The sequence below is a fragment of the Geotrypetes seraphini genome, chromosome 1 (genome assembly GCF_902459505.1).
Source record: "Geotrypetes seraphini chromosome 1, aGeoSer1.1, whole genome shotgun sequence".
Lineage (NCBI taxonomy): Eukaryota > Metazoa > Chordata > Amphibia > Gymnophiona > Dermophiidae > Geotrypetes > Geotrypetes seraphini.
The window spans coordinates 507,806,869-507,820,331 of NC_047084.1; the positions used below are offsets into that span (position 1 = coordinate 507,806,869).

General features: G+C 42.0%; 1 protein-coding gene across 3 annotated transcripts in view; it reads right to left on the bottom strand.

Annotated features, from left to right (window-relative positions):
- HSD17B3 (hydroxysteroid 17-beta dehydrogenase 3) overlaps positions 1 to 13,463 on the bottom strand; it is a 124,638-nt gene that overhangs the window by 40,083 nt on the left and 71,092 nt on the right. For all 3 annotated transcript variants that reach the window (XM_033928258.1, XM_033928267.1, XM_033928276.1), the window contains exons 3-4: positions 13,184 to 13,259; positions 7,097 to 7,204 (exon numbers count right to left, since the gene is read on the bottom strand). In XM_033928258.1, coding sequence (XP_033784149.1) covers positions 7,097 to 7,204; positions 13,184 to 13,259 — 184 coding nt within the window. The remainder of the gene's footprint in view (positions 1 to 7,096; positions 7,205 to 13,183; positions 13,260 to 13,463) is intronic.

A 13,463-nucleotide genomic window follows, 5' to 3' on the forward strand; every position in this document is an offset into this window, starting at 1 on the left:
CACCTTAGCCTAACAAAGAAAAACCTTCAAAGACTCCAGTGGATTCAGAATACCGCTGCTAAGCTTATCTTCACAAAAAGCAAATTCGACCACGTCTCACCGCTTTTATCCAAGCTCCACTGGCTTCCGATTATCTCCAGAGTCCACTTTAAATGTGCCTGCCTCACTTTCAAGATCCTACACGGTATTCTCCCTCCCTTCATTCCTCTTTCTTGTAACTCCTCTAATCCCAATTCTGCCAGATCCACCCAAAAACTAAAACTTTCCTTTCCCTCTCTAAAAGGCGTTTCACTTGTAGGAAAACTAGGTTCTTCCCTCCCTTTCAGAATCACTCAGCTCTGGAACAACCTTACCTCTCCTCTTAGGAATCTGAGCTCCCTCCAACTCTTCCGTAAACATCTGAAAACCTGGTTATTCTCAAAAATGTAACTCCTCCTCCCTCTCTGGTTATTCTAGTCCTCTAAATGTTCTCTTCATTTTGCCTCTTCCCTCCACTGGAGTTCCTTTCTACCCTAACTCTTGTTAACCGTGTCGAGCTTTGCGAATGTAGAGATGATGCGGTATACAATCCTAAAGTTTAGATTAGATTAGATTAGATTACACCACATCTAGCACACATCCTCTATCCAATTCTCTGATCACTCAGTCAAAGAAATTGATCAGATTTGTCTGACAAAACCTACCTCTAGTGAATCCATGTTGCTTCCAGTCCTGTAATCCACAGGATTCTAGAAACTTGACCATTCTTTGTTTTAAAAGTGTTTCCATTAATTTGCTTACTACAGAAGTCAGACTTACCAGCCTGTAATTCCCTACTTCTTCCTTACTGCCACTTTTGTGGAGAGGGACCACATCCGCCCTTCTCAAGTCCTCCATTACCACTTCCGACTCTAGAGACTCATTGAAAAGGTCAGTCATTGGAGCTACCAGAACTTCCCTAAGTTCCTTCAGCACCCTTGTATATACACCATCTGGCCCCATTGCATTGTCTACCTTTATTTTAGCTAGTTCCTCAGGAACACAACCCTCTGAAAATCGATCAGGGTCTATTACTCCTCCATCCCTATTCACGTTTGTCTTCTATGGTCACGCTCCCGGCGCTTCAGCCTTGAACATAGAACAGAAATATTTGTTAAGCACTTCAGCCTTTTCTTTATCAGCTTCTACATATTCCTCCCCTTCACTTTTGAGTCTCACAATGCCACTTCTTCCTATCACTAATATACCTAAAAATTGTCTTGTCTTACTAGCTCCAAAGGGGATAGGAAGTGCGTGATAGGGAAATTTAAGAAACAAAGATCCTTACTCTCATATAGTTCTCCATTCTTTCTATTGTAGCGTGAAACAATACACCCTCTGTAATGTTAGACAGAGCCGTACTAGGTAAGTTACCCACAGACTTATCCAATTTATCTTTGGAGCTAGTAAGAATGTATATGAGGGAGATTTTGCAGTATTCTGATGTGGATAATTTTCAACCTGATAACCTCTATTATGTTCTGAGAGCTTCTAGGGAGGAGGAAGTGGAGGGGGAAATTGATAAATTAGTTTCTCCAGATAGTTTAAATCAGGCGTGTCAAAGTCCCTCCTCAAGGGCCGCAATCCAGTCAGGTTTTCAGGATTTCTCCATTGAATATGCATGAGATCTATTTGCATGCAGTGCTATCATTGTATGCTAATAGATCTCATGCATATTCATTGAGAAAATCCTGAAAACCCAACTGGATTGCGGCCCTCTAGGAGGGACTTTGATACCCCTGGTTTAGATCTTTCTCAGTTTCTTGAGTCATCTAAAAATACAATTACAAAACATGCCACACTTTTGGTAGTTTTCAAAATGGAGTTAGGGAAACAAACTATTTTGAAATTATATTTTACAAAAAAAACAGGCTCTGTTTTATGGCCAACGAATTCTTATTTTTCCTGATGTCTCTAAGCAGACTCAAATGAAGAGGAAGCAGTTCCTGGCACATAGGTCTAAGGCCTTAGCGGTGGGTGCAACCGTCTTCTTAAAATTTCCGTGTAAATGCCTTATCTCATATGCAAGTGATAAATATGTCTTCTTAGATCCAGTCCAGTTAGAAGGTTTTCTAAAAGATAAACCGGTTCAAACAGTATCCTATATTTAATATTTTTTGGAGTTTTATTTTCCTACTAAGAAGGATAATTGAAGAAAAATATAGATGCCACATTCTGCCTGCTTAGAAGTTAAAATGTGTTTTCCTTATACTAAATGTATTCTGCTAAAGGAAAGGTATTTGCAGCCAGATAATGTGGGCTAGATCACTGAATGATTTTATTTTTCCTCCTTGTAATCTTTATGCTGGTGATTGTAATTGGATATTCCTGAGTTTGTTATATAATTTGTAACAAATGAATTTTTTTTTAAAATGTCTTATCTCCCCGTTTTACTGTGTCAGCTTTTTTTCTATTTGCATCTTTGCTTTCCTAACTACACGACCAGCCTCTCTTAACTTTTCCAGATATTTTTGCCTGTCTTCCTCTTTCTATGATCTTTTGTAGTTTATGAAAGCTAATCTCTTATTCCTTACTTTCTCAGCTACTACTTTTGAGAACCAAAACAGCCTTATTTTCCTCTTACTTTTACTTACTTGCCTCACAAAAAGGTTTGTCACCCTTACAATCATTCCTTTTAGTTTTGCCTACCGCATTGCCACTCCTTCCAGACGTTCCCACCCAGACAACAATTCCTTGATGTAAACCCCCTATCTGAACAAAGTTAGTTTTTTAAAAGTCTAGAACCTTTGCTTTTGAATGAGCCCTCTCTATACCCATCTTAATAGTAAACCATGCCATGCAGTGATCACTGGATGCCAGAGGATCACCCCACTGTAACATCAGAAACACTTTCCCCGTTTGTAAGCACTAAGTCCAGTATGACCCCATCCCGTGCGGGTTCCATTACCAACTGCTGGAAAAGTTCTCCTTGTAGAGGATCCAGGATCTTCCTACTTCTACAAGACCCTGCAATAGGGATACCCCAATCAACCTCAAGCATGTTAAAATCACCTATTAGCAAGACTTCCTCTTTTTTAGATATATTCTGAATGTCTACTATTAAATCTCTATCTACTTCTTCCGTCTGTGAAGGAGGCCTGTATATCACACCAATGTAAATATATTCACCATTCCCTCTTGCCAAATTGACCCACAGTGCCTCTTCCTTGCCCTGCAGATCTTGCAATTGTGTGGCTTTAATATGATGCTACTCCCCCTCCTTTTCTTCCTACCCTGTCTTTCCTGAACAGATTATAGCCCGGTATCAGGGCCGCCATCAGGGCAGTACTACCAGTCCTGCATTCAGGGGCCCGGAGCTGACAGGGGGCCCGGGCTCCTCCAGGGTCCTAGGCAGTGTTCTAAGGCAGGGGCGCCAGTAGCTCGCCAAGGCAAAGTGAGTCGATCACCCAGAACTCACTTTGCCTTGGTGATCTATCGGGCCAATCAGTCTTCCTCTCCCTGACGTCAATTCTGCAGTCGGAGAGGAAGTTCGGGCCAGCCAATCACTGCCTGGCTGGGCGGAACTTCCTCTCCGACGGCAGAATTGACGTCGGGGAGAGGAATGCTGGTCGGCCCGAAGCAGGGCGAGCATGCGTCGGCGTCGGCTTTGGGGCCTGTTATCCATTGGTGGATCCTGTTCCCCGATGGCAGCGGCAGTGGCAGTGGCTTGGGGAACGGCAGGGAGAAAGAAAGAAAGGGGGCAGGTAGGGAGACAGAAGGAAAGAAGAGAAACAGAAAAAAAGAAAGGGGGCATGAAGAGAGGAAGAAAAAGTTGGGGGAGGGAATGAGGTGTGGAGGAGAGGAAGCATACAGGCTGAAAGAAGGGAAGAAAGATTGGATGCACAGTCAGAAGAAGAAAGTGCAACCAGAGACTCATGAAATCACCAAAGGTAGGAAAAATGATTTTATTTTAAATTTAGCAAAGTGGAGGCAGTATTACCACAGTTTTCAAAGGAATGTGCCCAAATAACTTAATAGTTAACTGGGTAAATTCCAAGAGATGAAAACTTCCCTTCACTTACTATGCACAGTTCTGAATTTATATCTGCTGTCTATATTTTACAATATGGTCCCCTTTTACTAAACCGCAATAGTGGTTTTTAGCACAGGGAGCCTATGAGCTTCAAGAGCAGCGCTGGGCATTCAGCGCAGCTCCCTGCGCTAAAAACTGCTATTGTGGTTTAATAAAAAGGATGGGGGGTATATTTGTCTATTTTTGTATGGTTGTTACTGAGGTGACAATGCATAGAGTCATCTGCCTTGACCTCTTTGAAAAAAAACCAGAATAGGAATGATAATTAACATTTTTTCAGCGTATAGTGTGCTTTGTGTTTTTTAATTTTATTGTTGGTAGATCATTTTGACTTGGTCATTTTAAAGTAGCTCACAAGCTCATAAAGTTTGGGCATCTCTGAGCTAGAGCGTTGAAACTGTGTATTTCTATTTTATCCCCCCTTTTACAAAACTGTGGAGCGTTTTTTAGCGCCAGCTGTGGTGGTAGCAGCTCTGATGCTCAGAATTCTATGAGCATCAGGGCTGTTACCACTGTGGCTAAAATCCACACTACAGTTTTGTAAAAGGGTGAGGGGTTAGTTTGTGATGACATATTCCATACTAGGTGAAGGTGTTTTCTGTGTTCTGTGTGTTCGAAAGACATGGTTTTCTGTTAGGATTGACGGTGTAGGATTGATCTGTGCTGGTCTGGCTTGTTTAGTTTTACAATGGGTGTATTGATGTACTGCTCACTGCAATATGTAAGATGCTGCCTTTTCCTAGGTACTCATGTGTGATGTGTGGTTTGTTACTAAAAATCATGTTTTTCTTACAGATGGGGGGGGTGCCAAAAAATGATGGGCCCCGGGTGTTACATATGCTACGTACGCCACTGTATGTAAAGATACCAGAAAGCTGGCGTAGCAAAAACTTTAAGTAAATTGTTATTCTTCTAAGTTTTGAGTATTTAACCCTCCCACAATCTCACGGGCACTCGTTTCAAGTTTCAAGTTTATTGAGATTTTGATTTAAACGCAATATCAAATATTTTCAATGCGTATAACAAAAATAAATTTGGGGAAATAAATAAAACCATTTGAACAATAAACATACAAACATATCCATAGATGATTAAAATTACATAAGGAGTACAAGGATAAACTACATTTGTTTAAAAATGCGTTCTCCGCACCTGCTCATAAATTTGTTGACTGGAAGGATCCAGCAATGTGGCCAGATGTCATTCAGGACAAAGACAGAGAAAGAATTGTGCAATTTGGATTAATGATGGAAGATGATTTTAAGCAAATGGCACAGTCTATGAGTAAAGATCTTGACGGACGTTCTTTTTATGAATATCTCCTCTCTGCCAAATCACCCAGTGGACGTGAGATTTTAAGGGACTGGCTTAAGTGGAGCATTAGCAGAAAAGTATGTGTGTATTCGGCCCATGGAAGAAGGGAGGGGGAGTCGGGGGGGGGGGAAGGGGTGCGTGGGGGGCCCAATAGGATTGCTCAGTAAGGGGCCCAAAAATTTCTGATGGCGGTTGGCGGCCCTGCCCGGTATAACTACGTCCAAGTCATGGTTCTCCATGATTGCCACTATATCCAACTCTTCTTCTTCCATCACAGCTTCTAGATCCAGAATCTTGTTTCCCATACTTCGAGCATTAGTATATACTGCTTTCCAGACATTGCCCCCTTTTCCCATCCATATAGAGGTATTCAGTGATTTACTTACCTAAGGGCTTATACCCACCCGGGAGCTTTGATCACTCTGCCCCATCACTTCTAGTTTAAAGCCCTCTTCATTAGATTAGCTAGCCTGCCGGCAAAGACACTTTCCTTTTTTGATAGATGTACACCATTGCTGTTTAGCAACCCTTGGAAAATCATCCCATGGTCCAAGAAGCCAAAATGCTCTCGACAACACCATCCACGTAGCCACGCATTCATCTCCAGGATGTGAGCTTCTCTGCTCTGTTATCATTTGAATATTTTATTACTAAAACAAAATCACAATATTATTTTGGTCTTTTATGTTGCCAGCTAAAAGTCATAATCAAAATGGTAAACAGTTAGAGGGTGAGCCCATCGGTGAAATCTGAATTCAGTTGCTCAGCTGAGCCTGGAGATGCTGATGTAAGAAGCATGGTGTTATTGTGACCACTAGCTTCCACCAGATTCAACTGACTCAAAAGATCAGGGCATTTTTAGTCTTTTAGTTCTGCAATACCCGAGCTCCTCAGTTCATTTACTATTTATTAATTAGGTATTATTTAGGTAGATTTTGTGCTTTAAATTGTGCTCCTTGGCTTGACATTAATTATTAAACTTTGAGGGTAATTAGGCAAGTACTTACTTGAAAACTACTTTTTAAAAAAATTTCTAAAAACAGAAATATTTCACAAAAAAATTTGCATAGGCAAACCATTCCATCTATTATACAGCATGCAGTGATTGGTAATTTTAAAGCTTCAGACCACTGCAGGCTGAATCTAATCCCGATATAGTAAAGGCACTATTGTTAACGGAGAGGAAACTAAACAAAAGAGCAGTTTATAACTGCCTAACTGTAAAAAAATATGTCTGCCTAACTGTAAAAAAATATGTCTGTAGGGCTACTTTTTTTCTAGTTGTATTTTAAACTATTAGTCTTCTAGATGTATTTTAAACTAATGTTAAACACTAAACAATACTTTCCTCAACTGCTATTTGTGCCCTAATCTGATCTTATGCTCTGAAATGCAACCTAAAATACTAATCTAGACTAAAACACTTTTTATATAAAGACTAATGGCTACACTATTGCCTAAACTGACTTTGCTGTAAAAGCAGAGTACTGGACTAAAAAAGAGAAGGACAGTGAAATAACCTACTGAAGCCCAAGTTTTACCTTTTCCCAAGTTTGAATGCTATCAGGTAAGATATGCCAATGGAGATTTTCTTCCCCTTAGCAGATCCTCTCTCAACACCATTATTCTTAGAAAGTCATGTACGCATTAATACCTATTTCCAGCATGTAATGCAATCTGAAAGACCAAACATTTGTTTGTCAAGGCAAAAGAATTATGCAGTTAGCTTACCCAAAATTCCAATTTCTAAGCCCTTAATGTTTTCTTCAATATTCTCATATATATCATCCTTGGTGAAGTCTGCCTGTATAATCTTCACCTGTCTTCCTGTGGTTTCCTCTGAAGTTATGAAATATAGCACATATATATAGTATAAGCAAGAAGTCAATGATCCTTTGTAATTTGACAACTATATATTCATAGTAAAATAGTAGATGACGGCAGATAAAGACCTGAAAGGTCCATCTAGTCTGCTCAACCTGATTCAATTTAAATTGTTTAAATTTTTTCTTCTTAGCTATTTCTGGGCAAGAATCCAAAGCTCTACCCGGTACTGTGCTTGGGTTCCAACTTTAATATTCTTCCCAGGGTTACAAGGAGTCTACTGTTCATGTTCATACATTTGGAGGGGGGGGGCAACAATCTTGCATTTTCAATCACAGAGGAAAAACAAGTTCTACAGGATATCCAGGGGATCTACCTCACACTATAACTCATGAGATGAGTGCACCTCCTATGACCATAGGTATTCAGTATAGTTGATGGACTCCCACATACCTTAGAGAGAACATCATTCTTCTGGCATACTGTGTTGTATTCTATATTTCTCATTCACCATATTTTAAAACACAGAAGAAAAGCCATAAATCTGAAGGACACCCAGTAGGATCCTATTGTATAAACTTGCAGGGGTGTTCAACCTGCGGCCCTATGAAGTATTTTGTGCGGACCCGGTCGAGGGCGATGCAGTGTTTTCCTCTGCTGCCCCTGGGTATTTACCGTCTTGCCGGCTCCCTCCTCTGTTTTGCTGCAGCGTTTGTGCGGCCCCAGAAACATTTTTTTCAGCCAATGCAGCCCAGAGAAGCCAAAAGGTTGGACACCCCTGGAAAAGGAATATAGGTGTTGACTTTCCTTTATAGAATGCTATCCTATATGCACCTATAAATGTATATATGTACCTAGCATTTAGGCATGAGCTATGGGTGTTAAGTGCTACTACTTAAATGCCACAGATATGATATTCTGGGGATGGACAGAAGTAGCTATATGCAAATCAAAAGGCTCATGGAGACTTTTGGCAGTTTTCACTGGAATATGGATTAATCAAAGACTTTGTGATTCTATGAAGAAGTATGCATCCAGAGGATTAGGATGCATAAGATTTGTGGATTCTGTAGTGGTTTGTGGCCTTTGAGGACACCTGGAGATCTGTCCTGTGTGATAAGCACCCACCCCCCAATCAAAGGCATTCAGCATAAAAAAATACACGACGGATTATTCGCCACGCAAACAGCAAAACTAGACAGCCACATCTCCAATTTACTGATGTCAGCACCAAACTGCAGAACCTTCATAAAAAACAGGTTGTTCAAGAAATATGTCAAGCCAAACTTCTGATACAACTAATATCCTCACCCCATCACCAGACTCCAAATGTTCCAGCCAATAGCTTCCCTGTAATCTTCTGGAAATGACCAAAATCTCTTCCTTTTGTAATCTGCCTAGAACCACAAGGTATTGGCGGAATAAAAGAAAGTAATGTAGTGTAATAAGTGCTTCCTAAAGGGGTTAGTTTTCAAGCTATCTGACAATTAGTTTCTTCTTTTTTTTTTTTATAGGCCTGCAAAATATCAGGCCTATTTTTACAAGAAGAAAAAAAAAGCCTCCCTCGTGCCGAACACCCCCCCCTAATGCGCACCTGACCCGGCACCTCTTTCCCCCCTTCCCCCCCGGTGGCAGGAGGGAAGCCTACGGAGCAGGAGGGACTGATCACCCCTCCTGCTCCCAACTTTTACGTACAGGGAGGGGTGTCGGGTCAGGCCGGGGGGCTAGGCTGGGCCAGGGGTAGGCTTGCCCTCAACTTGCCCCAACTCTCCTGCTCTCTGCCGCCCTTCCTCACAGTGCACCCCACTTTAAAACCACAGGCTTGCACTGTGGGGAAGGGCGATAGAGAGCAGGAGAGTTGGGGGAGGCAGAGAGAGTCAGGGAGGCAGAGAGAGCAGGAGAGCCGGGATAGAGTTGAGGCAGAGCAGTTTTTGATCAGTCAGCCTGTTGGTGTGTTAGGGAAAAAGGGTAGTGAATCGCGTCCTTCCTGCTTTGCATGCTGATTCCCCTCATTTGCATGCACGGATCGGGATGGGATCGCTACACAGGTTAGTGAATCGGGTAGGGCGGAAATCAGGTCGCAAAGGGCTCGCAAACCGATCGGTACACAATTGGTTTACTTTGTGAATCTAGCCCTAAGACATGAAAGTGTGCTGTGTTTGAATGCTGTTAGAAAGGGAGAGGGGAACTAAATGGTTTAAGAAATAGTGGAACCACGGTAGAGGAAAGCTAATGAAGCTGGGAAGCTGCCCTTATTCCAGAGTACCTACAGCACTTGTATGGGGCATACGGGTGGGGAGGAATGTCCACAGCACTTTAGCCATCTGTAAACCAGCCATCAGTGCAATAGCCCAAAAAGGGCAAAAGTGCTGAGAGGAGCATTACAGTGTGCTTGTGTTTAACTTGGAAAAGGAAAAGAGAGGACAAAAAAAAAGAAAACTCCTTGCTGAGTGTTGAAGCACAGAGGGGAGCAGTGTCCCAGACAGGAGGGTCAGAGCTTTGGTGCCACCCTTGGTGGATAAAGAGTAGAAGCTACTGGAACTGTATTAAATAAAGCAGCCTTATATGCCAAGCACTACCATTCTGACTAAATCCAAAAATGTTTTGAACTGTGGAAATTCTTGTTTTGATTGTTTGCAGGTTGATGATGCAGGTCCTGACTAGAGTAATGCAAAGTGACATTTGTGAGGAACTTAACATATAAATATAAGAATAGTCTTACTGGGTCAGACCAATGGTCCCTCAAGCCCAGTAGCCTGTTCTCATGGTGGCCAATCCAGGTCACCAGTACCTGGCAAAAACCCAAAGAGTAGGGGGCAGAGCATGGCTGTGTTCAGAGATGGATGTGTGAATCTGTCGCTCCCCCTCTGCCTGCATTACTGAAGGATTAATATTGGTCACCACGTTTTTTTTTTGTTTTGATTTTGAAATGAAAAGTAGTTTATCACTTCAGGGTGGCATCTGGCAAAATGTGAAAATCAGATGTCAGTGTGGTGACTGAAGGAATGGCAAAAAGATTAAATGCAGATCCTCCAACGCCTTCGAAGGTGCCTTTGCTCAGAGATACAACAAAGCTTTTAGAGCAAGTGATTGCTGATCTGTCTACAATAAAAGATATGCTTTCACAAACAACCTCTAATTTATCTGCTCTGCACTGCAGCTGGATGTCTCTACACTAACGAATCAGATGACTGTGAGTAATGCTAAAGTAGAGCTGTTGGAGCAGAGAATGCAGTCAGCTGAAGTTAATATTATACAGTCGGTCTCTGATCATATACTGGTGTCCCAATTTGTGCAAGATTTGGAGGAGGCTAGTAACAGGTCTCATCGGAGAAATGTTCATATTTTGGGACTGGCTGAAGGAGCAGAAGGGAGTAATCCCATTTTTTTCTCATGGAGTTTATCCTGAAGGTGCTATCTATTACTTTTTCTCAGCTATTTGAGATAGAGAGGGCTCATCGTGTGCCCTCTCATTTTTCTAATAAAAAGAGTGGCCCTAGACCTTTAATATTCAAGGTTTTGAGGTTTCAACATGCAATAGATATTTTAGGGGCAGCAAAGGTGAAAAAGGTTTCATGGCAGGAGAAAAATCTTTTGTTTCTTCCTGATTTTGCCAGGCAAATTGCTATGATCTTCGGCCACAGCTCAGAGAACTAGGGGCCAAATATGGGCTGATGTATCTAGCCGTTATGAAAATAACCCTATACAATACTACTAAACAGTACCGGGACCCTAAGGGCCTGATTCTCTAAAAGTGCGTCCCGATTTTAGGCAGCTGTAGGCGTCCTATAGCTGTCTAATCAGCCAATCGGGATGCATGTTTTTTTTAAAAAATGCTCCCCAGGCAGGCCGCCTATATTGAAGGCGAGGCCCGCAAGACACCTAGGCCCTGATTCTGAATAGGACGCCCGGGAGAGGCGTCCTATTCAGAATCGGCCTAAACTAAACCCCGATTCTGTAACCGGTGTCCATGTTACAGATGCGGGTTAGAGAAACGGGTTAGAGAAACGGGTTAGATTAGACACGGCCCGCTACACTTATCGCGGCAAGGGATCTCTCAGCCGCTATAAGTATAGCGGGCCGCGGCCCCCTGACCAGGAGGGTGCCCAAACCCTCTGCCCGAAGATGCACTCCCCCCCCCACACACTACCGACCACCCCCCCCCGACACTACCGACCGCTCCCCCCCCGACATTACCAATCTCCCCCCCCCTCCCCCCGACAATATTGATAGCTGGCAGGAGGGTGCCCAATCCCTCCTGCCCGAAGACGCACCCCCCTCCCCGGCGCTAACAACCCCCAAACCTCCACTCCACCAAACCTGTTCTTAGATGGGTCTTGCACGTCTTGAGCCGGCAGGCACGCCTCGTCGAAATGAAGCGGGCCCGCCCCTTCCCGGCCCATCCCGCCGAAGCCTAAGGCCTGATTGGCCCATGCTCAACTTGTTTTGCTGACTTTTATCTTTAGCTGAGAATAATGGATATCATCAGCATATTGATTTTCTAATGCATGTAATTCCACACCTTTCAATCCGTTTAATTTCTCTAAACATTGTATCTCCTATATTGACCATTTTTTGATAAATTTTCAAATCCCTTTTTGGTTCAACATTACTCACTCTTGTTTAAAACCTTAACTGATAAAGAATCATCTAAACTTAATGAGGCCTTACAGAATTTTACACCTCCACCATACAACTTTCAAAAAAAATATAAACAGGACGATCCAAAAGAAGGCTACTAAAAGGGTCAGTGGCCTTCATCATAAGGCAAATGGTGACAGACTTAAAGATCTCAATATGTATATTTTTGGAGGAAAGGCAAGAGAGGGGAGAAATGTTAGAAACGTTTAAATAGCTGTGTGGCACAAAAACACATGAGGTGAGTCTTTTTCAATTGAAAAGAAACTCTGGAATGAAGGTGAAAGGGGATAGATTCAGAAAATAGTCTCTCTGTGAAGGTGGTAGAGACAAAAAGTGCATTTGAATTCAAGAAAACTTGAGATAAGTACATTGGATGTCCAAGGGACAGGAGGGAATAGTACCGGTAGATGGCATAGTTAGGAAGGACAGATGGATCTTATGATCTTTATCTGCCTTCATTTTTCTATGTTTTTATGGAATCAAGCAGGATTAGACCCCAATGAATGGCTGCTGATATTCTGCTGCATTTAACCAGGTAGTGTTGCTGAATATTGGATCTAACTGGCTAATCCCTAACTGGCTATGTTAAGAACAGTCTGGGGTTGAGTTTGGGTTGAGTCTTTAACCAGTCAGCAGCAATATTCAGTCTGCAAACCAGCTAAGTAAACAGATAAAGTTAGGACAAAAATGCCTATCTTTATCCGCCAGGCTAACCGGACATCAATCCCACTATTGGCCTATACTCGGTTTAACATCCGAGTTGCCATACTAACCAGATGTTCAACCACTCACAGCTATGGTCCGAATATTGACACAGAAATGTGACTGTAGGAAGATCGTTGCATTTTTGGATTGCGGTCCTGGCTTACATCAACAGCTTTTTCCTGTTCCCTGTGCACAGTGGTGAAATATTTTCCTATTTTGAAAGATTACATTTAGAGAAGTAGTGGAGTTTTTATTGCCTATGATACAGATTAAGAACGGCTAAAAAACTAATTGGGTTGCCGTCTGCATATAAAACTAGTTGAGGCTTTTTTCTCCACTTTACGTAAATGGTTTTTCAAAGGATATTTCCACCACTTGGCTTATAACATTTTTGCAACATTTTTTGCTGCAGATATTTATTTACCTAACTAGGGTTACCATATGGCACCAGAAAAAGGAGGATGGATTGAGACATCCAGGTTTTACTTAAATTGAAAGCCATGGAAGTAAAACCTGGATGTCTCAATCCATCCTCCTTTTTCTGGAGCTATGTGGTAACCCTACACCTAACAGTTTGCTAAGGCCAAAAGTCTGGAACAAGGTTTTTTTAATAATACAACATTTTCAGATGGCATGTTGAAAACTTACCAATCTCAGAAGCAACCTTCTGCATTTTTTCAAGTGTTCTGCTGATCATTACAATATTCAGTCCATGTTTTGCCAGCTGAAAAAAAATTTAAATTTGAAAATTAAACAAAAATCTCAGCTGCAATAACACTATGGAGCTCATTTTCAAAAGAGAAAAATATCCCCCCAAAAAAGGCATAAACCGGCACTTGGATGTTTTAATCACCAAAATGTCCAAGTGCCAATTTTCAAAACTACTTTTTTAGATGTCTTGCAGGGCATTCACCCTCCAGGATGTCTA